This window comes from Chanos chanos, chromosome 13, assembly GCF_902362185.1.
Source record: "Chanos chanos chromosome 13, fChaCha1.1, whole genome shotgun sequence".
Lineage (NCBI taxonomy): Eukaryota > Metazoa > Chordata > Actinopteri > Gonorynchiformes > Chanidae > Chanos > Chanos chanos.
Window position 1 is genome coordinate 15512510 of NC_044507.1, and position 24500 is coordinate 15537009.

General features: G+C 44.9%; 1 protein-coding gene across 1 annotated transcript; it reads right to left on the reverse strand.

Annotated features, from left to right (window-relative positions):
- Window positions 1–219: 219 nt before the first annotated feature.
- On the reverse strand, window positions 220–22848 carry glis2b (GLIS family zinc finger 2b). Its single transcript, XM_030790642.1, has 7 exons — window positions 22763–22848; window positions 4562–4775; window positions 4093–4232; window positions 1985–2167; window positions 1643–1776; window positions 1401–1519; window positions 220–1291 (listed from the first exon to the last, which is right to left on the reverse strand). Exons 2-7 carry the CDS (start codon window positions 4749–4751, stop codon window positions 555–557), a joined length of 1503 nt encoding a protein of 500 aa, XP_030646502.1. The 5' UTR covers window positions 4752–4775; window positions 22763–22848; the 3' UTR covers window positions 220–554.
- Between the last annotated feature and the right edge of the window lie 1652 nt (window positions 22849–24500).

A 24500-nucleotide genomic window follows, 5' to 3' on the forward strand; every position in this document is an offset into this window, starting at 1 on the left:
TGTCCTTAGTGTGCGGCGTACACTGTCGTCCAGAAGTTTCTGTTACGTATAAATACACAATAGTCATGGGTTTAGACAAGCAAGGGCACCGGTTTTTAAGGTCGTTTTTTTTTTTTTTTTAAACCAGTGCTGTCACACTTAAGAAAAAAAAAAAAAAAGGTTGAAGCAGAGAGAGCAGGAGCGTTAAGAGTACGGACCAGAGGCGAAGGCTGCACCGAACGCACTGCTTTTCCAAACTCTTCATTTGACACATGGGTGTAGCTTCTCTCTTTGATGACTTGTGGGTTGTAATTGCCAATAGGAGTAGAAAAATGTGGTCAAATTCTGAAAGTATGAGTTACAAATTGTTGTGAAGTGCGGTGTCAGAGGTGGAGGACGTTAGTGTGTTTTTTTGTTTTTTTTTTGAGAGCAGCTCAGATGGGTTTTGATTTATGAGGGGAGTGGGGGGGAAGGAAAAAAAAAAAGAACCCTGTAGGCCTGCCACTCACATCTGACCCCCACTTTGCTGCCCTCCCTCCCCCACACGCCTCCGGCTCTCCTCTGGAATGTAGGTCTCAGTTGACCACAGCTGGCTTCAACACCACTGGGCCAGAGGGGATGACGACCCAGGACAGGGGGTCATGGGACGCCCCGGTGGAGAGGTTGAGGACGCCCCCGGAGAGCTCGTCCTCGCCCTCCTCCCCCCTGGCCTTGCCCTTGCTGTGGCCCCTGCGCTCTGAGCCCAGCACAGGAACCATAGGTAGCCCCAGGGCGGAGGAGGAGAAGGCAGGAGAGAGCAGAGGCGATTTGGTCAGGCCCAGAGGGGAGCCGTTGAAGGACAGGATTGGGGTACCCCCAAGCCCGGCAGGAGGGGAGCTCGGGCAACCCAGGGTACTGAGGTCCAGCGGTCTGGGGCTGAGAGGAGACAGGGGGAGAGAACCACTTAGACCTTGGAGGCTGTGGCTTCCCAAGAGGGCAGCTGCTGCCCCGGGTATGATGATGTGAGCCCCACTGACGTAGGTGAGCTCTGATTCTTTTCCCGCTCCAACAGATCCGCTCATGCCCGTAATCTGACCTGACTTTAGGAGGGAGCCAACCCCACCTGCAGCTGGCGGCTCCTGGGCCACAAAGTGCCCGTGGGCCTTGATGTGCTTTCGTAAGGAGCTAGGGTCTGTGTAACGCTTCAAGCAGCCCACCATCTTGCAGTAGTAAGGCTTGTCCACGTAGTGTGTGCGTGTGTGCTTGAAGCGGTCACTGGAGTTGGAGTAGCGTTTGTTACAGCCTTCGTAAGGACAAATGTAGGGCTTCTCTCCTAAAACGGAACAAGCACAGGAAAAAAAAAAAAAGTCATCTAGGTCTTCAAAGAAATTCGACCGTGATATCAGGATTAGAAATATCACAAGATGTTTTTTCACACCGACCTGTGTGTGAGCGGTTGTGGATTTTGAGGTTCTCCAGGCGTGAGAAGCTCTTGTTGCAGGTGGGACAGCGGTGGGGCTTCTCATTAGTGTGAGTGCGGATGTGAATCAACATCTTGTACCTGAGAGAACGTGTTTAGATTTTTAGACATACGACGACAAAAAAATCTTTGTTCCATCCTCCTGGTAGAGAGAGAGAGAGAGAGAGACAGAGAGAGAGAGAGAGAGAGACTGAACCAGCTCACCTGGCATTGAAACCCCGCCCTTTTCGCGCACACCCTTCCCAGTGGCAACAGTACCCAGAATCCTTTTCAGGCTTGACATGGAAGTCGTTGACATGGTCCACAAGGTCCTGCAGTGAGTCGAACAGCAGGTGGCACTACGAGAGAGAAGAGAAAAGAATACAAAAACCGTCAAAACAGATCCCAGACCTTTACCACGTACACACAGCAAATCCTCTGGGTCCATCCATCAGTTAGAGAATCTCTATGTAATTCACTGTTGTAATATAAAATACTCTCTGTGTGCTCTGGTGTGTCCACAGTGCTGTGCTGTAACAGTCTTTATGCTACAGTCCTTTTTCTCACCTTCCTCCAGCGACAGGCCAGCTGTTCATCCGCTGAGAGATCAGGAGAGGCGCGTTTGTCCTTGGGTGGGCCAATGAACATGGTGGATGGCAAGTGAAGCCCGCCCCCACCTCCAATCGGCACAAAAAACTGGAAGGCTTGAGATGACGCTCCCCCTTCCACATAACGAATATGGCCAGTTTCCTAGTTACCACAGAGAGAGAAAGAAGTCAATCATGAAGAGAAAATAAAAAGTACAAACACAGACCTTGTTCACTGGGGCAAATTAGCCCTTTTCTCTGCTGAATACATTACATAACAATGTATTAAATGTTGGTTCCCACTCTACGGGCAAGGTCACCCCCACTGGGCTTACCCTGCGAAGGATGACTAGACCTCATCCACTCTCCGTACCTAGCAGGGTCACTATCAGTTAATTATCTCTTACATTCCAGTGAGCAAAGGCAGAATGGAAGGGGGACCAATGAATAACCAAGGAGCAGTGGGAAGAAAAGACAGCTTACAGCCTCACCATCAACCTTACACTCACACAACACATACAGAGAGAGGCGCACTCCCACACGCAGCTGTCCATGTTCGCATGATATGTGAAAGTTTGGTGAGCAATGTAAGGAAAATATGCGTGAGGTTAAAACCGTTTTTACACTGGAGAGATACAGTAAGGGAACAGGGTCCAAGATACGTTTAGTAGGGTGGATTAACACGGTCCAGATTCATTTTGACAAATAACATTAATTGGAAGAAATACTGAAATACATGAACATATATAATATTTTAGGATGAACTGTCTGCGATGGACTGGCGACCTGTCCAGGGTGTTTCCCCGCCTTATAATAGTATATAATACACCAGTGTCATAGAAGTAACGCTCCTGAATATATTTACTTTTTAATATATATTTATAGCTGTATAATCACCTGTCATGTTTTTGGATCTCAATAACTTTTGACAATCAAAGTGTTTAATGTTTTAATACTCTTTTAAAAAGGCATGTTGTTGATATGAGTACTGACATTATTACTTTATCTGACTGAATTATCAGTTTCGTGCTGGGGCCTTGGGAAAGGAGGTATAAAGAAAAGTCTAGTACTTACTGACAGTGTTGTGGTTGTTTGAGAAGTCTTGAACTATGTGAAATATGTGTGTGTGACCAATCTCATGAAACGAAACTGATTGTCCAGTGTATGGCCCTGACATCGTCTGACTTCTGACTATTTTAGCGCATCTGCCTTCCCCTCCACAAGACGATGAGGTGGGAGGCTCTTGGTGTGCTTGAGAGTGACTGTGTTTGTGTGTGTGTGTGTGTGTGTGTGTGTGTGTGTGTGTGACTAGTGACTGAACACATAGCAAACCAGCTCTAGCCACTGAATGAGCACAGCCACCAGGAACCGAATTCAATTGAGAGAGAATTGAATTAGGCGGCATGAGGTCTGCATGGCTGTACCTCTCCGTAAATCCGATTTACTCCTGCGTTGTCCCGTCAGCAAAGTGAGAGCAACAGAGAGAGGCACTTGTCTGAGGGGACACAGGGGGTATTTGATAGAGTACACCACCCCTCCCAAAGCTGAGGATAGGTCAGTGAGGCTACATAAGCCAGTTCCCTTGTGCGTGTGTGTATGTGTGTGTGTGTGTGTGTATGTGTGTGTATGTGTGGTGTGGTGTGGAGAGGCTATGTCAAGGACAGCTTTGTGTGTCTAATTTTCCCAGCATGCATAGCCAGAATCTGAGCCCCAGCGTGGAGCAGCTCATTAAGGACCTGATGTAGTTCCACAGCCCCTCTTGTTTTGCTTAATCACTTAAGGGCTGTAAATGTTGACACACAACAGAGAGTGTCTGATCAAATGTGGTGACTGATTTCTCCAGATCTGTGGGGATACTGTGTCTATTCAGCTGCAGCTGCTCACGAGGAAAGACAAAAATGACTTATATGCGGCAAAAAAAAAATTCTAACATTGACCAAAAAATACATACTGATGCAATGTTGGAGTAAGACAAGTGATCTAATGACATGAAAGATGAGGTTTATTCACTCGATCACCCTTGACTAAATGATGCATATTTCATTTGAAGTAACAGGAGCAGAGCTCCGTCACGTCCTGTCCACTCACCCCAGAGAAAATGTGTGACGTTCCGTTGCCATTGGAGAGTTCCGGAGAACAAGGGGCGTGGCGGGAGGAGGGGGACATGCTGAGGTCAACTGCGGGGGGTGTAGGGGGCTCGGGTTTTTCCTGGGGTACCACCGGAACGCCTGTGAATGTGAAAGACACACACCCGGTCGGCGGAGCCACCAGAAGCTGAGTGCCTGCAAGTTCCTGAGCACAGCGTTATGATAAACCACTGTACAAACCTATGTCCAACAACACACACTGTTTCATCCCCACACAGTCAGGCTTTCAGCGTAATGCATAAAATGGTATTGCTACAGCAGAGCAGCATACAAGTCACTGTGTGGTAAGGGACTGTAACACAGCTAATAAAAATAGATGCCTGATGGGAGACAGTGTGAGCGAGATAAAAAGTGTACTCTGTATGTGTGTGTGTGTGTGCGTTAGAGTGTGTGTCTGTGCCCAGGTTTACCTGTATGTGGGGAGGCAGGGGAGGCCGGAACGATGACCGCCGTGCCGTCGTCCGCCATGCGGAGCTGTCGTGCCCTCTTGGCGTGCAGGGGGGACGGAGTGAGGGTGGGGGGTGACCTGGACCCTCTGTCCCTTCCATTGATGCGCCCTCGTGGGAGCTTCAGGTCGAGCGGCTCATCCAAGGACAGCATGGCAGCGGTCCTGGAACCTCAAACCTACACACACACACACACACACACACAGAAAAAAAAAACACAGCGAGAGAGAGATGAGAGGTGGGCTGTTTGGCTTCCAGTGAAACACTATTAAACATCTTCATGGATACGTCACAGTAGCTTCAAAAACATTTTTTTTTTTAAAAAAAAAATCAGTCTTTTATTTTAAAAAGGAGGATTTAAAAAGGGATTCATTCATATGACATACATATGAATGATAATACGTTAATATGTTCATTTATGAGTATGCAATAAAAGTTGGTAAGACTCTCCTGTCTTTCATAGAGTCAGATATCTTTTCAATTCATCTCTAAAGTTCTTAATGATATAGCAAATTACACTTTTTAAGCACTGAAAGGCATTTTTTTTGTATTGAGTATAACTGCAAGTTAAGATGTCTCAGATAAATTTTATCAACATGTGAAAACACAATAACAGTCTTACATTTCTGTCATAAACATTCTATGGTGTTTCTAGCTTTGGTATTAAAACAGTAAACTGTTGGCCCTAACCCAAAAGGTCCTCTTCCTCTTATCAGTTCTATATATCTATTCTCTTATCATAATGAATAAACAATTTAATGATTTCAAACTTGCGCATTCCCTCAAAATCACACTTATCCATGAGCCCTCTCTTCCCTGTTGACCTTTGCTCATCCAAAGGAATGTCTACAATCCAATCCAGATGGTCACTCTGACCCCCGCAGACCACCCTTCCCAACCCCCCCCTAAGGCAGCAGCCCTCCCTAAGGCGGCAACCCCCCCCCCCACACACACACACACACACCCCCCCCCGACGCCTAAGCACAGCACTCAAGCACAACATAGCCATTTAAAAACACCCCAACAGCCACACTGCTGCTTTAGCCTCACTCAAAGTTTACTCCTACACCTGGCTTCAACCACTGTAACACACAAACTGCTGGACAAAAAAACCTTACAGCTCAGCCAGATAATCCTGCTCAACCCGCCTCTTGCTGAGCCACACACCGTTGTGTAGACAGACACTCACTCTATAGATTTGACCCTGGGAGACTGACCCCTGCAACTCTGCGGTCCAATACAATACTCATTCCTGAGGTTCACAGGGGATGTGAGGCACTTCAGAAGACATTTTGCTCTCTTCCTCTTTCTCTTTCTCATACAGACACACACACAAACACACACGTACACACAGAAAGACATGCACATACACATATTTATGGTCCTCTGTGCCCCCACACAACTGCAAGCAGAACACCCATGAAGTCCAACGATTATTTCCACTAGCTTTCACACATTCTCCTGTTTTCAGCACGCATATATGAACATACAGACCACATAGATCACAGGGTCTGATATAATACTACACCAGATCTATAATTCATGTGTTCCATATCTAATATCTATGCAAACTTTTAGCAGCAAACAAACTTTTCTAATCTAGTATGATGTTCATCATATCTTTCTATTTGTTTCTATTCTTTCTCTCTTTTTTCGTACACACATATGCGTGCACACACACAGACCTCTGCTGAATGGCGGCCTTCAAGAGAGGCTGGCCTGTGTCCACATGGGGAGCGGATGTGTCTGGGAGGCGAAGGGGAGAGGTCACCAAGTTCAATAACCCGCCAAGAGGGCCTGCTGCTCTAGCACCCAGAGGAACGGAGTGGACAATTAACAGATAACCACACACGCGCGCGTGTGCGCGCGTACAAACTCTCTCTCTCACACACACACACACACACACACACTAACATCTCTCAAAACTAATTTCCTTTTATGCAAAACCACCTTGGTTTCATCACTTCATAATCTGCCCTCCTCTGCTGAGCATAAAAAGAACTCGAGTACAGCGATCTGTGACACGGAAAGTCAGAGCGTTAGAAAAGTGTTGAAATATCGGCGAAATCCTAACTGAGCACATTTAATCTGAACAGCATGCGGACAGTCCTGTGCAGAATACTTCTGTTAAGAAAACTCGGAACTACAAACATCAGTAGAAATGCCGTTTGGAGCTCTCCTGCGAACAAGCACACCTATACATTTTTTTTTCTAAAGTTTTGGTCCAAACTACCTCACATCGTGACAATCAGAAATACAAATTTATATATTTCAGTTCACTTTACAGTACGGGCATCGAGTGTGATTTTCTTACGTGTGAAAATGAGAGATTCATTTCATGTATCATATGTTAGCGAGGTACATAGTCTGGTGTAGCACACGTTCCGACGATTAAAAAAAACAGCAGTTAAAGTTCATTTCTGATACGGTGTCATATGAAATCATGTAACGCTATGAAATCTGGGACAGGTGCATATGAAAACGCCTAACAATATTCCCGAAAGTCTCTTCAGAATCAGAACAACTTCAGAATTCAGAACAAACTATGAGGTTTGCATATCACAAAAGTTAATGAGCAAACAGTTTTGTCTGCTAGCACAGCCCAGGCTGGAATTAGAAGAGACAGAGATGTCATGCGCTCTGATAAAGCGTCAGTTAATTATTGTCTTTCGATTGCTCCTCCAAGCAGAGATAAAGGTGTTTAACAACACTTTATGTGTGTCAATTCCTCTAAATTATCGAGACATTTTCCAAGCATTGCTACAAAACCAGCAGACGTTTCCCTTTAGTCTATCTAAAGTACAAGTGTAAGCAATGTGGATTTCACCACGACCCATTTCCCCTTAGCTATGATCTCCAGTACGTGTATATTTATCAGTTACCGTCGAAAACATTCCAGCGTCTGGATTGGGATGATGTCTGTTTGCACTGCCTCTCGCTGTGAAAAACCGTACTGAAAAATTCAGATGCTCCACTCCTTACTCTGAACAAAGAATTTGAAATGAAATGAAATAGAATTAAAAATGTTGTTGGAAGTAATTTGGATTTTTTTTTTATCCCTGCTTATTGTTTCATGGATGACAAATAGGCTGTTTTCCAAATGAAGAATATTTTTTTTACCGCTTTTTTAAGGAGTGCAGTGTGATTGGGAGAATCGTGGATACTCAATGTACAGCGAGCTAAAAGTACTGTCTCACCCCCAGTGGAAATATGTCAATTTTGTTGCTCCTATTCCTGAGCGCCATACATAATGCAGCTCAAAAAGAAAAGATTCAAAAGACTCCAAAACAAAAGACCTTCTCACATGGGTTTAGGGTCCATGTGTAAACCATTACTGGTCCATGCCTAAAGACAGCTGCAATAAATCATCTTTTCCCCTTTTAATTAGTTCGCCCCAACCTCCAGACACCCCCCCCCCCCCCATCACTACCCCCTCCCCACCCCCATTTCCAAGACCAATCTGGAAAGGTATAGTCCAGGCAGATGGAGGGTATCTGTTGGGGTGTTGCAATTCTCTAAAAAGGGGTCAAACTGTATTCTGCGCAGGGGGGTTGAAGGAATTGATTTTTCCTGCATGATAAAGTTTTGCTTACTGCTTTCAAACAACTCCACGATGAGTCACTGGAATTCAGGTGAGAGTTCCTCCTTACATCATATGTTATAAATACAACTGTCATGAAAGCATATATTCTCACCTACAATAGCTTTATACAAGGACTAAGGTCCTCCAAAATGTGCCAGGTAATTAAAGTTGGTACACGCATTTCTGCAGCCTGTAGTGAATCATTTTGATACACAGTAAAACATACATGAAACTCATTGGCATATCAGTAGCAAAAGACGTCTGCATTGCTGAAGCAACATGAGATGACGCATGATCAGTAAACAGGATCTGTAGAGACTAACTGATTCCTTGCATTGCTTTTTAACCGATGGTGTGTATTATGAAGATGGAGACATTTGACCACTCTAGCTTTGATGACTAAGTGACTGCCAATTGCTTCCTCTGAACACACAGGGCAGTATTTTGTTTGGTTGAGGTTTGCTGACTCTCAGAAGCGAGAGTGGGAGCAAAGAGGAGCGGAGTGGTGTCGGGTAAATGTGAAGTTTGGGGAGAGGGTGTCGGTCTGCCCCATGCAGACTTCCTCACTCTGCCGCGGGGTCGGTAAGTCTTTGAAAGGTGGCATTGTCCCACTAGCCGCCCCCACCCCCAGCCCCCCACCCCTTCCCTCCCCTGCAGAGTAAACACAGGCTGTAGCAGCTGAACAAGACGGTGGGGCAGGGTGAGATGCATGGGAGGGGAGGGGAGGGGGGGGGGGTGTCCAGAGTAGGGGACTGAAGGGGGGGTGCTGAATGAACTGTCTTTGTCTCTACAGTGACCCCAACAGCTTCACCCCTCTAAAACCAGAGGGTAACCTCTGACGCAAGTCACAGAAACCATCCGTTTCCTCTGGTTTGCTCAGGTGAGGAGCACCCAGAACGGGAGAGAGGGTCAGTAAGAGGGTAGAGATTTCACCACCCCGATACTGTTACAGCTAAGGTCACAAGAATGGCGGCGAAACTGCTCCCGATAAGCTTTTTGCACTCAGAGTCTAGCTATGGTAGTCATGCAAATATTGTTGTTTTTTCCCACTAAGTACAGAGTGACTCTTTAAAAATGAAAACGGTTAAATGTGTGCGAGTGTGTATGTGTGTGTGTCTCTTTGTGCTGAACCATGTTTCCCTCTCTGTGGGTGTAACTGAATATCCCCCCTGCTCTGGCCCTGGGGGGGTGGTCTGCAGGAGAGCCCTGTACTTGGGGCTTGTCTTCCCCTGCTGTTCTGCCCCCCACATACACGAATTTGGGCTCCTATCCCGGCACCCACCAGGGAAGGGAGGGGAGGGGGTGAAATATCGCAGTCTTGGCTCTGGCATGGAAACAGATGAATTTCACAAACTATATAAATTTCTCCGCATTTCAACAAATCAACAACAGACCCTTAAGGTCCCAACCTTGCCTTCCCCTTTGTACTGCAGAATACAACACAATAGCTATAAGCACTACAGCAAGAGTGGACAAAGTCGCACATTGTATGCTAACTTATCATTTTTTCCACCATAGCCTATGAAACACTGACATCCAGAATTATAACAAACAACTTGTTCTGAAAATGTGACTATGTTTTCTGTAATCTTGAATGGAACAACAGAAATGTACAATTCGTATTTCTCTGACCCTTACACCCCACGGGGAACATTATTGTAACATGAAAATGTACAATCCTTTCACGACGTATCCGTGTAAAACGAGGGTTTGTGAACTGATTCAGATTTTGGAGGCTGAATGGCTGAAGCGGACACACCCTTGTTATGGACTCTCCTCACGGCTGGAGATTCATCGTGCAGTATTCAGAAGGTACCAGCTGTCAGTGCTGCGTCTCCTTGAAACTCTACTCCACCAAGACTTAAAGCCACTCACTGACAAACACGAGGCTATGCTGCAAGGGTGTCACCTTTTGGATGGGTTGTGTCCACACCCAGAGCGTTTAATCTCTGAAGAACCGAATCATGGCCTGGTTGGGGTAGAAAGTCTCTCTAAAGTGAACAGGGGAAGGTCAAAAGAGATGAAAGTCAGACAAAATGGCTCCACCATCTTTCCCTAGCTTCACCACTGGACACCACTATTCGGTACTGACTTTGGATTTGACTTTTGCGACAAAACCATATACCGTGTTTTGTCTCCTATTTTCCTGGGCATTCAATACGCTGGAGGGATTTCTCCAAACAGAGCAGTCTTTCAGCCTTTCTAACTCGATGTCCATATCTAACTTGTTTGTTTTTCGTTATTCCCCTCGCTTTCTCTTTTTCTTTCTCCTTCTCTGACCTCCCCTCTGGCAGACTGACCCCACCTCCCCTGACACATACACACCCAAACCACAGCCTGTGTCCAGCCCTCCTTCCCTGGCACACACACACACACACACACACACGCACGCACACACAGCCCCTGAGCTGAGAGATTTTTTCCTGCCGCCCCCCCCCCCCCCCCCTCCTTAGCCAGCCGACTTCTCAGACAGGAAACCTCAGTTTCCACTCCGCCTCCACAGGGCCCCTCTCTCCCTCTCTCTCTCTCTTTCTCCTCTGCCAATCTTTCTCTCTCTCTTTCACTCCCCCTTCTCTCCCTCTCCCCCTTGGACTTTCTTCTCCCACCCCTGCTGTTTTCCCATCATCCCACCCTCCCTTAAACAGTTTTTTCTTTCTTAACGTGGTTCATAGAGTACACATCGCATACGCACGGATATCCTCAGTCCTTTCTCTAATTTTGTAACGCTGTAATTGATCTGTTTTCCTTTAATCTTGTCCTTCGCGCTCCTTGATACCTCTCCTCTCTCTCTCTCTCTCTCTGCCCCCTTTGCACTCCTTGCTTTTCTCTCCCTGTAAAAAAAAATGTTTTGAGGAACTTATGAGTTGTTATGTAATCATCAAAAACAGAGAAGAGAGGGAGGGCATTAAAGGAGAAGGACACCGAACAGGAGAAAATCAACTGGAGAGGATGAAAAAGGAATGAGAGAGGAACACAAGAGACGGTAACGGTGGCTCTGCTTACGTTTCCAGAGCGGGCACGGGCATGGTAAAGGACTGACAGCTGACAGCTGTCAACTTAAGAGTCACGCATTTTTAAAAGAATGAAAGATGGAGGGGGAGAGAGAAAAAAAAAGTGGTAGAGACAGAATGAGGGAATGAGAGAAGGCGGAGTACGGCAACAGGAAGCCTCTTACCAAGCAACCAATGGCTCCAAGCCAGAAATCTCAGACACTAAGGAATTCCGAGCAGAGGGCAGAGAGGGAGAGAAAGTGGGAGGAGAGAGAGAGAGAGAGAGAGAGCGAGAGAGAAAGGAGAAGGAAGGCTACAGTTGTGGCTTCACAGTTGAAAGGGATCACTACCTGGGCCAAGCCCCGAGGGCTTGGTAAAGAGGTTGAAACACTCAAGGATACCACCACCACACCAATGAAACAAGCCACTCTGTTCATGTTGGCAATAATATCAGTAAGTCCACCACTAACACTGTGTTGAGACATACGAATGCTCGAAACCAACAGCTTCAGTACCGCATAAAAGTTCACACACAGCAGTTAACAAGCCTTTTGTCCTTCAGAATTTGTTTAAAAAGTGTAATCTAAAAATCTGCTTGGGTACAAGCCATAACAAACTGATACTATTTTTTTTTCTCACAAATATTCATCCATCTATCACCAGTCCTGGACCGAAAACCCCATAGGGACAGATTAACTCTGACTTGGCTTCAGTTTTTTCTTTTTTCTTCGACAGACTTAACGTCACTCGCAGACGAGGGTGTGTGAAGTACCCTTTGAGAGCAGACGCCGGCATTTTCACACTCCACGTTTGTCGGCCTCACTGCAAACATAGCCAAGGCCTGAATTATGAAACACAGCCTGACCTGACTTGACTCAGGGGCTAGAACTAGGAGTGGAATGGGGGGCGGGGGGAGGGAAGAGGGGGTAAGGGCTAGGACCACCCAAAAACTCAACAGCACCACATCAGGTCATTGTGTACCAGTGCCGGTCTCTGTGTTTCCATGATTAGCCATCTTAACTAAATCTAGACAACAGCCCTAAGCAGCTTCTCTCTCAGAGCACATTGTGTCTTCTGCCAGTTGAACTACTAACAAAAGACAACTGGAATTTCACAACCAAATCCATCTGTAAACCACCTGTGCCGTTGCATAGCTACTCCACAGAGAGTCTAAGGATTAGAACATTGCGCTAACGGAAGAGTTAGTGAAGATGAGAATACATGACAGAGGACTGGTGTAGAAATATGCCCTTGGGAATTTTTTTTTTTATTCCCTGTCAACAAAACTATGGCAAACTGCACCAACAGCATTGGTTTTCATTTTGTTTTGTGTCTGTTCCATTACCTTGAGAAACAGGTCAAACAGAGAGCATAAGCAAGTGGAAAGTTTCACGTGTTTACAGGAACCTTATTCGGTGTAGATTGTGAAGGAGGGAGTTAAGTGCTGGAGAGAGGGGTTGGAGAGCGTGTATAGGGTTCAGAGTTCTGGCAAAGGAGAGGTGAGCTTCTTCCAAGCAGAAGTACAGTCTTTTATTAGGTTCTCTCATAGCTGAGTCATGACGTGTGAGTGTGCGTGTGCGTGTGTGTGTACACGCGGGGGTGTGTTTTCCCTCATTGACAGGAAGCTGTAACTCACAGGCAGTTGCCCCCTCACATTAAAAAGAGCATCATCCATATGTCTGCCCATCTATCATTAAATGTTATAAACTAAGAACATCTGCACTGTTCTCCTAGGGAGAGGGGGAAAAAAAAAACTCGACAATCATCCATAAAAAGTATCTGCAATGATGGCTACATCAGTAACATTTTGGCTAATACGTGAGAGTCCTCAAAGCATGTGCAGGAGTAGAGTCTAAGACATTTGTTTGAGGGAAATCAGTTACAGAAAATCCGCAACTTTCCCGCTACCCCCAAAAGTCCTGACGAGCTATTTTGCAAATGTGACTTTTTTCTGCCCCCAAATTTTGTTTGTCTCTCTCTCTCTCTCTCTCTCTCTCTCTCTCTCTCTCTCTCCATATCATTTGTCTTTTTCTTGCTCTCTCCCTTTCTTGCCCTCCCTCTGGTTTTTCTCCCTCTCTACGCCGATTCCCGCAGCCTCTCCCCACAGGCAGTGATGCAATCCACAGACTCCTGTGTGCAATAGCAGGGTCTGGAGCGAGCTAGCGGGGCAGGGGCGTGTCCGCTCCAGTCTGTGTGTCTGTGAAAAGAGTGAGGGAGGGAGAGAGAGAGAGAGGCAGGGAGGGATGGAAAGAAAGAGAAAAAGCGAGAAGGGGTCTGGAAGTATTAAAGCCAGTGGCCGAGAAAGAGAACGTCCCATGATAAAAAAAAAAAATTAAACGGGCAATTTTTACGGTTTCATTTGAACTATGATACCTTCCACCCGAAGACACCGTTGCTGTTAATGTGGTTCGAGTAGTTTGATATATACGTTTTGGCTTGTCTAGAGTATTTTCAAAGGTAAAAGAACGGGGTAAACACGGTCACTTGTCTTAATATTTATCCCTAGATTTACGTTGTCTGGATGAAAATCAGATAAAGCTGCGAAAAGCAAATGATAAAAAAGGCGGATACACCACCCACTCACGTCAGTCAGTCAGCAGTCATAGCAGCTGAGCTCTGAGCTAGTTGACTGACTGTTGGCGGAAGTGAACGTGCCATCACCCTCCCACAATTCCTTACAATAACATGTGAGCCAGTCCCATCTTAAGGCCGAATAGCTTTCCCAACACACTCAAGGCAGCCAAAGGAAATACAACTTCTTTTTAAAGCATAAATATGTCAGCAGAAGCATGTTAACATATTCTCGACAGATTCACAGAAAGCCCCGTTCTCTTCCCTTTCCCCCTCCTAGAGCCAAACCAGAGTAGCACCTCAGCAACCTTTACATCAATGTAACAGGTTGAAACTAGCTAAAGAATCGAACAAAAAGCAGAATTGGGAGGTTTTTAACTATTCAGTGAGTTCAAGTGGAACCCTGCGTAGATGGAAAGCAAGATTGTGGCCGGTTTATGGCCATGTTTGTGCATATTTCTACAGATTGTTCAACAGATCCACCCCTCTGCTTGGACCTGCCTTGTTGGCTCTGTAGAGGCAGACCTCCCCTGAAGGCAGTGGAGAAAAACCGCACAAGGTCAGCGAAAGAATGCGGGATATTAGCACCTGCCTAAATCCCACCATACACATGCTTTCTTCTCCTCTACTCTCCCTTTCTCTCATGTTCTCTAGATTATACTGAATGCACAGTTGCTTAGACTAAAATCAGACTATGATAAACTATGAACAGACACATAAATGTGATGTCTACACTGACTATGAATATGAATATGATAAGAAAGTAAAACTACCTTATTCTATACTTGCTGAAACATATGAACTCAGTGTTATGTTACTCAATCAGTTTTGGGAGTAATGGGGTACAAAGTAACGTGTTACTGTAATCCAATTATCCTTCTCTGTAATGAAGTGATGTAATGAATTACAATTCAAATTCTTGAAATGACATTAAAACTATGCTGACTTAACGGTGCATGTATTTCATGAGTCATTGCAGCAGCTGCTGACGTGTCTGTGGGGTTTTTTGGGGTGGGGTGGGGTGGGGGGGACAGGGGAGATAATCTTTCATAATCTTTTTATAAACAAATTCCCCAAAAGTTTTGTCAAAACCCCTTTAAACGAATCTTACCTCTTTGTTAAGGTCAACAGTCGCAGTTCAACTCAGCCACCGGTTATCATATTTCAGCTTAGGTGGACTTGTGGTGACTTCAAAGGGGAACTGACGTTCCAGCCAACAATTTGAGACACTTTTGTCAATGAAATCTAACCACTATTTCAGAGATGAGGAAGCAAAATGAGTTCAACTGAAGCGATGGATGTGGTGATGTGCTGAACATTTGATAAAGTGCGTTTCATTTTCTCTGAAAAGCCGTTTTGGTTGTGGTTTGTATGTTGTTGAACTTCTTGACCTCTATTCTTTTGTTTTATTTTTACTTATGAAAATTTATTTTTGAGCCGTTTCCTTTACTGTACGAAAGTACTTCACATGGCCATCCATATGTTTTGAAAGTGTGTGTAAATGAGTCATTTCTCAGTACATGTGGCCTACAGTTACTTAGTGTGTTTTTGAACCACTAATAAAGTAGCTACTGAAAGGACTGCTGGGTATCATCCCCATACTTTCCATTTTGTAGATTTGTGTGGGTTTTAAATAGTAACTGGGAAGTTGAATAATGAGTAGCGTTTTTAGTTTTTTTCCTGGATGTACCGAGTACACTCATTATGGTTGGAGAGAAGTAATCTATAATGGGTTACTCTCTTTAAGTAGTAACTCAACACTGTACTCTTTTGTTGCTAATAGCTAGACTGTAGCTCAGCTTTACTTGTTACCTCCAAGTACACAAAGAATGTCATATACACTGTCATAACATTCTTACTCGTGCGCTGTCGTTAGACACAAGGCACTGAGGAGTATGGCGTTAAGTTGGTGTGTTGTTATAGGGGCCTCGGGGCGAGGAAAAGATCACTTTAAGGTACGGTCCAGGTGTGCCACGGCAGAGAGGCGCAGTCTCAAATTCAGGTGAGAGAGGGTGCGAAGCAAAAGGAGTTACGAGGACACGCAGGTGTTTGATGGCTCGGTTGAGACCTGTTTGAAATTGCCCCTATTGGGGAGCGAGAAAGAGCAATGTTGCTCCAGCATATGACTTCTAGGGTGGGGCACCGCTATCTGTAAGGAGGAAGGTCTAGTGTTATATCTCTCCCACGTCTTTAGCAGCCTCTGCACTGCAGATTTACGGGGGTTGTCCGGCATATGGAAACGGGCACAATATGTGACGACCCTCTGTCATAATAAAGCTCCGTGGAAAGCTATTAGAGCAACGCCGCAGACTCTCGAAATGACAAAATGCCGGCTTGGCTACTCGTCCACACAGAAGCTTTAGTGTATTGAAAAGGAGCTATGGCTATTATAGAACACATAAAACACACACCAGGCTGAACACTTGAGTTCAATCCAGAACAGTTCACTCTGGGTATATTTCAATTTTGGGAGGGGCTGTCTGAGTCTCGAAGTCATTTCCTGGCTTCAGATATTATGGTCCCACCACATGAGAAACTAACCATTCGTCTTTTCAAAAAAAAAAAAAAAAAGTAACCTCCTTAAAATTTGGAATGTCTGCAACTTCAGAGTAGAAGTGTATATTCCCGGGTCTAAAAGAAGAGCTTTTTTTTCATGTGCATTCAATATGTACGTAATTTGATACAAGAGGCAGCTTTATGTAACAGTGCCTTCGAGGTATGTATGTGGTGTCAGGATCTTGGCTTTGCACGTTAAAGAGCAGCGTAGCATTTCCAATTTAGGCAGCTTTACGCAGAATCCCTCTGCCCTGTGCTGTTCTGCACAGAGTAGAGAGGGACACCTGTGCATAAACCACACAGCACTTTCTGGAGGACGGAAGGACCATAGCACCAGATGTTGTGCCTGAGTTGCAGCCAGGGAGCTGTTGAGTACGGAGGGAGAGCAAGGGGGGTTGGGCGGGGGTTCTGTTCCTTAAAAACCAAAACACATTGGAACGGGAAGAAAACAGGAAGAGGTAAAAACGCAAACCAGCAGAGTGTAATTAGCAGACAAACTGACGTGATATGAAAATAGACATGTCGGTGTAAGTGAAGTCAACGTTTGCGTGCGTGCGTGCGTGTGTGTGTGTGTGTGTGTGTGGTGGGGTACCGAGGGGCCATGTATCTTTGTCTGTGTTACCGAGCCACCGTATGGCCAAACGTGAAGGTGCTGCTGCCTCTTTAAGGAGCGGGTGCAACCTCAGGATTGCCCACCGCTGATGCTCTCCCACTCCCTTCCTCTTTCAGATACACACACGCACACATAAACATACACACTCCCTCTCCCTGTGCCTCCTGTTCTTCTTTCCTTCTGTGGCTCTGCCAGCTTCACTGCTGCCTGTGTTCTCCTGTTCCCTTCGCATGGGGCGCCTGTTTTCTCAAAGCAAAACCACCCCCCGTGCTACCCCCCCCCCCTATTCCCCCTCCCCCTCCTTTGCCTGGCAGCCAGACAAGGTCAACATGACAGGCTTTTTTCTCTCCTTTTTTCTCTCCCTTTATCTCTCTCTCTCTCTCTTTCTCTCCTCCTCCTCCTCCTCTTTGCTGCCCCTCTCTCAGCCTCTGTGACTTCGCTCAGCTGAGCGACAAGCTCCTCCCAAACACTAAGAGCCTTTCATCTCCTGTCTCTACCCACACAGGAGGAGAGAGAGAGGGAGAGGGAGAGAGGGAGGGAGAGAGAGAGGGAAAGAGAGAGAGTTAGAAGGATGAGGGTGAGGGTGTAGCTGGGGTCTAGAGGTTACCATAGGACGTTGTGTTGAAATCAAAAGATAAAATAGAAATTTTTATGTGTAAGACTTAAATTGTGCTGGTCAATCTTACTGAACAGCACGTGCTATGACAAACAGAAAACGCAGGAAAAGCAATGAATGTCTTGTGGCAAAATATTAGAAGGTAAAAACTAATTCGTGGATTAACTGATTTATCGCTGCACTAGAAGCATTCAAAGTCCAGCGGGATAAATAATTCTGATTGTCACGACGGTTAATGATTAACAATTATTACAGTCAATACAGTTAACGATGTTTAAAATTAAAATATTAAAGCAATTATACTTCAAATGGTCTGGTCAACACCTTTTATGCACTATGCATTACCAAGCCTCAGCCCAACATCAGGAAGAACAAAAAGAGTAAATGTGTGTGATCAAAGTGTACTACTAGTGTGGTATTGACCAGCGCAAACATTAAGCTGAAGGAATAGAGGACCATGGAAAAGGGGTGGGGGCTAAAACAAAAAATAAAAAGGGACTCTGCGATGCATTGACGGGAATGGTTTTGCCCAGACAGAGTGCCAAGCCCAAGTCCAGATTTCAGAGAGCCAACCCCCCCCCTCCCCCCAACTCCTCTCTTCCCCGGCCGCCCTCTCTCCAGACTGAGAAAGGACATACACACGCTTGATTCATATTTGCTCATTGTATTTCTCTAGCACAATCGTAGGGGTATAATGGAGAATGCAGGGTGTTGGCCCAGCAAGTAAATAATAATAAAGACCAGCTGTGACTTTGGTTTAACTTCTGGAGAGCTCCGCACATTACAGTACAGCGTGCAACTCACTGCTCTCAGCTTAAGGCTCGAAAACAATTGTGGTGATGTGGCTATTTGGCACAATGCTTGCAACACAGTCGCCTGAAAACATCTATAGACTCTTTATAACATTTCTAAAGAGACTCCATCCTTGCAAAAGTTCCATCAACATTTCATCCATTTTTTTTTCCTTAAAAGGTTCATTTAGTCTCTCTTCCTGTACTTAGGCCTTTATAATTCTTGGTTCAGTTTTTCCTCCCCAAAGCTGTGGTCTGTGTATTGTTCACAAAATCCTCTCTCTCCAAAAGTACTGGGGGGGGGGGGGGGGGGGGGGGGGGGGGGGGGGGGGGAAGAGAGAGTGAGAGAGAGTGAGAGAGAGAGAGGGAGGGGGGGATGAGAGCGGGAAATAAAGGAAGGAGAGAAAAATGGAATAGGAGAAAGAGGTAGGATGTAAGTTCTGTGAACCAAGGCACACAATTTCTGTCTGTGTTTATTTTGGAAATGCTGTGCCAAAGACCAGGATCTGTAGGGAATATGGCATGAAAGACAGAAAATGAAGGAAGGTGTAGGGGAACATCTTGAGGCTGCCCGTTAAAGGTGTGGAGAGTGGGGGGTCAACTGGGGAGAAGGGTAGGTGAGGTGGGGGGGTGGGCAGTGTGTGTGTTTGGGGGGGGGGGATTGTGCAACAGCGAGGACGTGAATGAGACACTAGAGGAGGAAACAGTGAGGCCGCGCTGTGATTAGTGGTTACAGTTTAACTGGAGAAAAATGCATGGTGTGAGCACAGCCAGAGAGGGCGGTTTTTAACTGGCCTCTCTCAGCTTGCATGACTCAGGCCTCATTTCTCTCATATCAGCTCTGACTCCAGTCTCCCAGAGTCTGTCTGTCTGTCCTTAACACTCCCTGATCACCTTTGACTTCAAATATTTTCCAAATTAGTGAGAACAGTCAGACTGGACGAACGATGCCATTTATCACGGCCATGTCTATTAGCCATATACTGTTTCTGTCCAAATATCTCACCTAAACGAAATCAAACTGTAAGTTATTTAAACAGCAGAGCTGAAATCACCTGTGGGAATACATTAAGGTAATGTTCAGTAAATGAAACCGTGTATAAATAAACGGTATTAACCCGTCACTCAGACATTGCAGAGTAAACCGTATGTATGGACTGTGTAGAGCAAAACCCCATTTACATGTGAGAAAATACTTCTCTTATCTGTCATACACAGTGCAGTAGTACCAAGCCCTGAACTGTCATTTCAGTGGTCTTCTTTCTTCAGTAACCCCACAGTTTTATCATTACCCATGTCTCCAGGCAATGTCAGTCTAAGCAGTCAGGTGACATGTTCCAGGAATCTCAAACACTCTGCTCTCCACATCTCTGTCTGGAATTTGAGGTCTAGACTGCTTGTTCTAGTCTTTGTCTCACTGTTTGAAAGCGACCAGAGTGAATTTTAGAGACTATGCTTCTCGCTATTATAAAAGGCAAAATGTTAAATAGTGGTTTGGAACTTGGACCTTACCATGTACCAACTGCAATATCCATCACACACAGACACTTAAACACACCTAACTTAGTTTAAAGGAATTTGTAGACAAAGTTGAGGACTCCATCAATGGACCCATCTCACAGTCAAAATCCCATTTCAGAAGTACATTTAAAGACAAAAACCGGTGCAATGGAGACATTCTGGAATTATTAATCCAATGTGGTTTGTTATACACTCACACATTCGTGTTGACTGTGTAGAGCACAGGCTAAAAAATCTCTCTGTTTAGGGCCTGCACATGAGAATCATAAAACAAGCTGTATTGTTCTAATGATACCTTGAAAAAGCATTGGAAGTATGAGTCTGTCTGAGGCCAAGATGGCTCCTCACAATTTCAGGCAGTAAAATCATACACTAACAGTTTCAAAGAGACAAAAATTGCACAATTTAACATCACATACACCTTGATATTGGTGCAAATGCCATGCCTCTCCTCTGTGGCACTCCAATTCAATGACCGCTTTAAACCCTCCCTTCCCTGCTGCTAGATAGCATTTCAGCCTGACTGTAATCCCTGGCAGCTATGGAACCCCACAGAGATACTCATTCATGTTCTTAGACTCCCCTGTGTTGGTGTTGCTGCTCGCACACCATGCAGGTGCTATCAGCTGTGTGAGTGTGTGTGTGTGTGTGTGTGTGAAAGGGGAGAGAGAAAGAGAGAGAGACTGACTGAGAGAGAAATCACATACACAGCTGATTTCTGAGAACAAATTTGCTTTGAAGGAGTGCAGATTTTAAGTAAGAGTTAGATCATAGGTGAAAAAGGAGGCAAAAAAATGTAATGTTTAGGTTTGGGGGTGGGGGGTTGTTTATTTCGTTGCACTTAGTCAGTCTACCTTCAGAACAACTTTTCTCGACTTTCACTAACTTATGTGCTCTGCATTATTGCTATACTTCTAATCTGTATCTATAAATGGTGACAACATAGGGGCCCCCTCTTTACCCACAATGCAGCTGGTTGCCCCAAAGGCATGACTTCACAGCAACTATTCAGGGTGGGTCTCTTATGGCAAGGTTTTCTTACCATGGAGGGACATCCGCACCACGCTCATGAGCCAGACTCAAAGTCTACACTCGGCAGGTCTTTCAAATCCTCAGTTTGCTGGACTGCCAAAGTTTCTAACACAGGCTGTAACATTTTAAAAAACAAGTGGTCATCACCACCCAGTGCGAACCTCTCAGACAAAATGTTTTGTAAGAGCTTTTAAACCACATCATCAAATCATCGTCCAAACTTCACTTTCAAAAGCAAAACAACTCGAGTCAAAAGCTAAATGGAGCCAAAAAGCCACAGAACAGACAAGCGTACATGCAGAACAGTAATAAGAGCAGTTTGTACAACATAAGGCTAAAACCTGTGCACACACAAATAAATACGCACACATGGAGGTGTGATAGTGTCACTATCTGGACTACACAGGTCAGAGTGGATAACCCAGATGTAAAGAGTAGAGGGGCCATCTGGCATATTCTCAGCAGGATACAGTTCTCAACAGAAACCTAAATGCTCTATTAAAATACTGAATCCAGTTTATTTAGTTCTGGCAAAGCACTGAGGCGGGTCCAACAACACATTTTCACATTTTTATCTTATGGCTTCTCATCTCTGTTAAGAGAAATAAGAGTCGAAGATCACTGAATTAGACAAAACAGATACAAAAGAGTTGAAGTAAATAAAAAAAAGAGTTATTTTCAGCAAGCTGTGCACCCCTGCCTCTCTTCTTTAAAGCAGGGTGTCTTGTCTTCAGTTACAGGAACCCATGCAATTATACATTTTTTCCTTCCATCCCTGTTCTATTCCAGAACTGCTTCACGTTCAGTGAAGTACGGCAATTCTAGATTTGGCTGAAAACACGCTCTCCGATGGTTTCCCAGGAACAGAGTTTTGAAACTGCTTTAAGGAATTCTCAAGTAAGCTGTGAACCAGCTTCCCATAAATCATGTTGGGACATAGTGATAATTTGTGAAGGAGTATCAACATTGAAGTCCAAATTCAGAATTATCATGCCCAAATTTAGATTTTTTAGGTTTGTTCTTCAACACTAAGTTGTCCTCAATGCATTAACTATGTCCTGGCATCCTCTGGTCTATCAACAGGCGTATGTGAGGCAGTCACAGCCAATGAGGACAGGCTCTGTTCCAAACCCCAGCCTCAATGTGCTCACAATTAAGCGCAGGGACAGCGGAATTGCCTAATTGGAGGAAAACAGCTTTTTATCCTGGCATCAGCCACTGCTCAGCATTAGTGCCTTGATAACTACGATAACAGTGCAGTAATGGGAGGCGAATCTGGGGTCCGATCTTTTTAAACATCAACAATAGTCTCTCACAAACTGTCAGATTAAAGTACTAGGAAGCCTTCGGAGACTTATAGTATGTCTAATGTCAGCGTCATAGATATCAAATGATAAACACTCTGAACCAATCAAACACACCCGATGTCAAGTTTACGTTTTTTTTTTCACTATCGGCCCTAGACATTACCACTCCGACAGCTGATGCTCTCCAAACTAATAGGAGGCCGCATTTATGATAGACATTATACATACGCCTGACTGTAATATAGTAACGTGCGTGTTGTTACACAGTGTTAGTCTTCAGGTCTAAATGCTTTGGAGAAATGTCTTGCCCGCTTTCATAAAGCAAGCTAGTGCACGTACGCCACGGAGACAAGCACTGACAGCTCAACATGAGCATTAATTATCCGTCGATTTGGACTTAGAAAATAGGTCATTTCGCTCTGCCCTGAATTGACCATGTCACATATAATGACTGCGTGACGGACATAGGAGAAATAATCGAATTCAAAAGAACTGCACTGTCGTCTCTACCGTGGCCAAAATGATGTAACATTCGTGTGCCATCTGAAACAACACACGGGTACCGAGTTCTGAGGATGGGCTTACCTTTGGCAAAATCCCTTGGTTGGATATGGCCGAGATGTCTCCAGCTGAAGCGCTCTCCTGCCGCTCAAAGTTTCCCCTCAGTCGTCTCGTGAAAATCCCTCGGGGGAAGCCAAAAGCCTTTTTCTTTAATACTAAAGGTTAGTCTTTGCAGTCGAAAACGCGACGCTGTCACTGATAGCACAAAAATATAGTGCTGCGTACAGCAGTCGATTGTCAGACCATTGTCGAAAAAGCTGTAAATTTCACTGACGAACTAAGACGGCTAACAACAATACTATAGAAGTGGAAATGAATAAAATCGGAGCGAGTAATTTAGGTAGACAGTTGATGTTAGTTTGAAGAAATGAGAAAATATTCTCACTCTAAAAACCCGTTAATTGTGTCAACACTTAAAACAGTGTCCGTAATCTTAATTACAGCCTACGCCACAATATAAAAGACCACAAGTTGTATAACCATATATTTGCAAAAAAATGGTTGTCGGTTTCTTCTTAGATTCAAGGTGCATCGCTTATTGGCAATGCTGGTCAAGTGGGGTTTTCAATGGGTGGTCGTCCTCTTGGGGGTGGGAGGGGGTTCGCAGGGCAATAGAGAGATGTCGCCAGGAGGAGGGGGGGGGTTTAGATTTGTTTCCAGATGATGTCTCCCTCTCGTCTTTTATCCTGAGGTGTTTTCCTTTTCTTGTCTCTTCTGTCTCGTCTTCGCCGTATGGAGACGTTAAGTGAAAAGGTAGTCTCCTGCGTCTGTCTAAACGGAGACAGCACCCGGACTTGAGCCAGTCCGTGTCTCCCTCTCCTCGGGCGCAGCGGAGGGGACTAGCCCTGACTCTGCCAGCTCAGCGCATGCTTACTGCTCCGCCCATCTACCATGGGCAGTCCTCAGCTCCCCTCAACAATCACTCATTCCCTCCCTTCCCTGAGCCATACTTGACTTCGTACTTAGTTATGTTGGCTCCCCTGCCGTGCCTCAGCTTCGTATAGAAACTCTTATTGACATACACAACCTTGCATGTCTCTCCTCTCTTTTGGCCACAGCTTTCTTACCATGAGCAAATCTCAAGAAATTGTTGGGCTGCTTCCTTTCTTTTTTCCACTTTCTACTTGACACTCATAAATTAACCCATTATATCCTTTAAGAACAGACAAAATTGGTTTAATGAAGCCACCGGGGGTTCCCTTATGCACCAAAAGCTTACAAATCTTCAACTAAAATGATATACTCATTTTAATTGTCTGAGTTTAGTTTTTGTTTGTTTTGTTTTGTGAACATAATCAGTGAACCTGAACATCAAGTTGTTTACTGTGGTCAGTTCAGGGGAGAGATGAGTACATCTACATGCTGGCCTGTGTGTCAGTCTGGGGTAATAAAATCCATCTTTAAATCTTTTAATATTTTAATTTCAAAGCAGGGTTCATATGTTCGAAGATTTTCACTCTAACTCATAGCATAGTATGATTGAGGGGTAGTTGTTGTGTAGCCATTTAGATCTGTAATGTGTAGCTCATTCTGTCTAATTTTCTAAGTAAGTGGAAAATGGCATGCTCTTCAATTTGTAGTTTGAGGGAGGCTAGGAGCAACTCCAACAAAGTTGTATAAATATAATACACCACTAGAGGGCACCTCAATAGATGATGGCCCGTATGAATTATTCCTTCCCTCATGCATTCGTCCTTGAGTATAATATAGTTTACCTGAACTTAGTCTCGTGTTCCTAAGTCGTTACCATATACCCTATAGT

Bases quoted from the DNA above. Each gene is read 5' to 3' on its own strand.
- glis2b (XM_030790642.1), bottom strand. From the start codon at position 4,751: ATGCTGTCCTTGGATGAGCCGCTCGACCTGAAGCTCCCACGAGGGCGC. The intron at 1,777-1,984 runs GTGAGAAAAAGG...TCTCTCTCGTAG, and splicing joins TGGCCTGTCGCTGGAGGAAG to TGCCACCTGCTGTTCGACTC. The intron at 1,292-1,400 runs GTCGGTGTGAAA...GTTCCGTTTTAG, and splicing joins CCACAACCGCTCACACACAG to GAGAGAAGCCCTACATTTGT.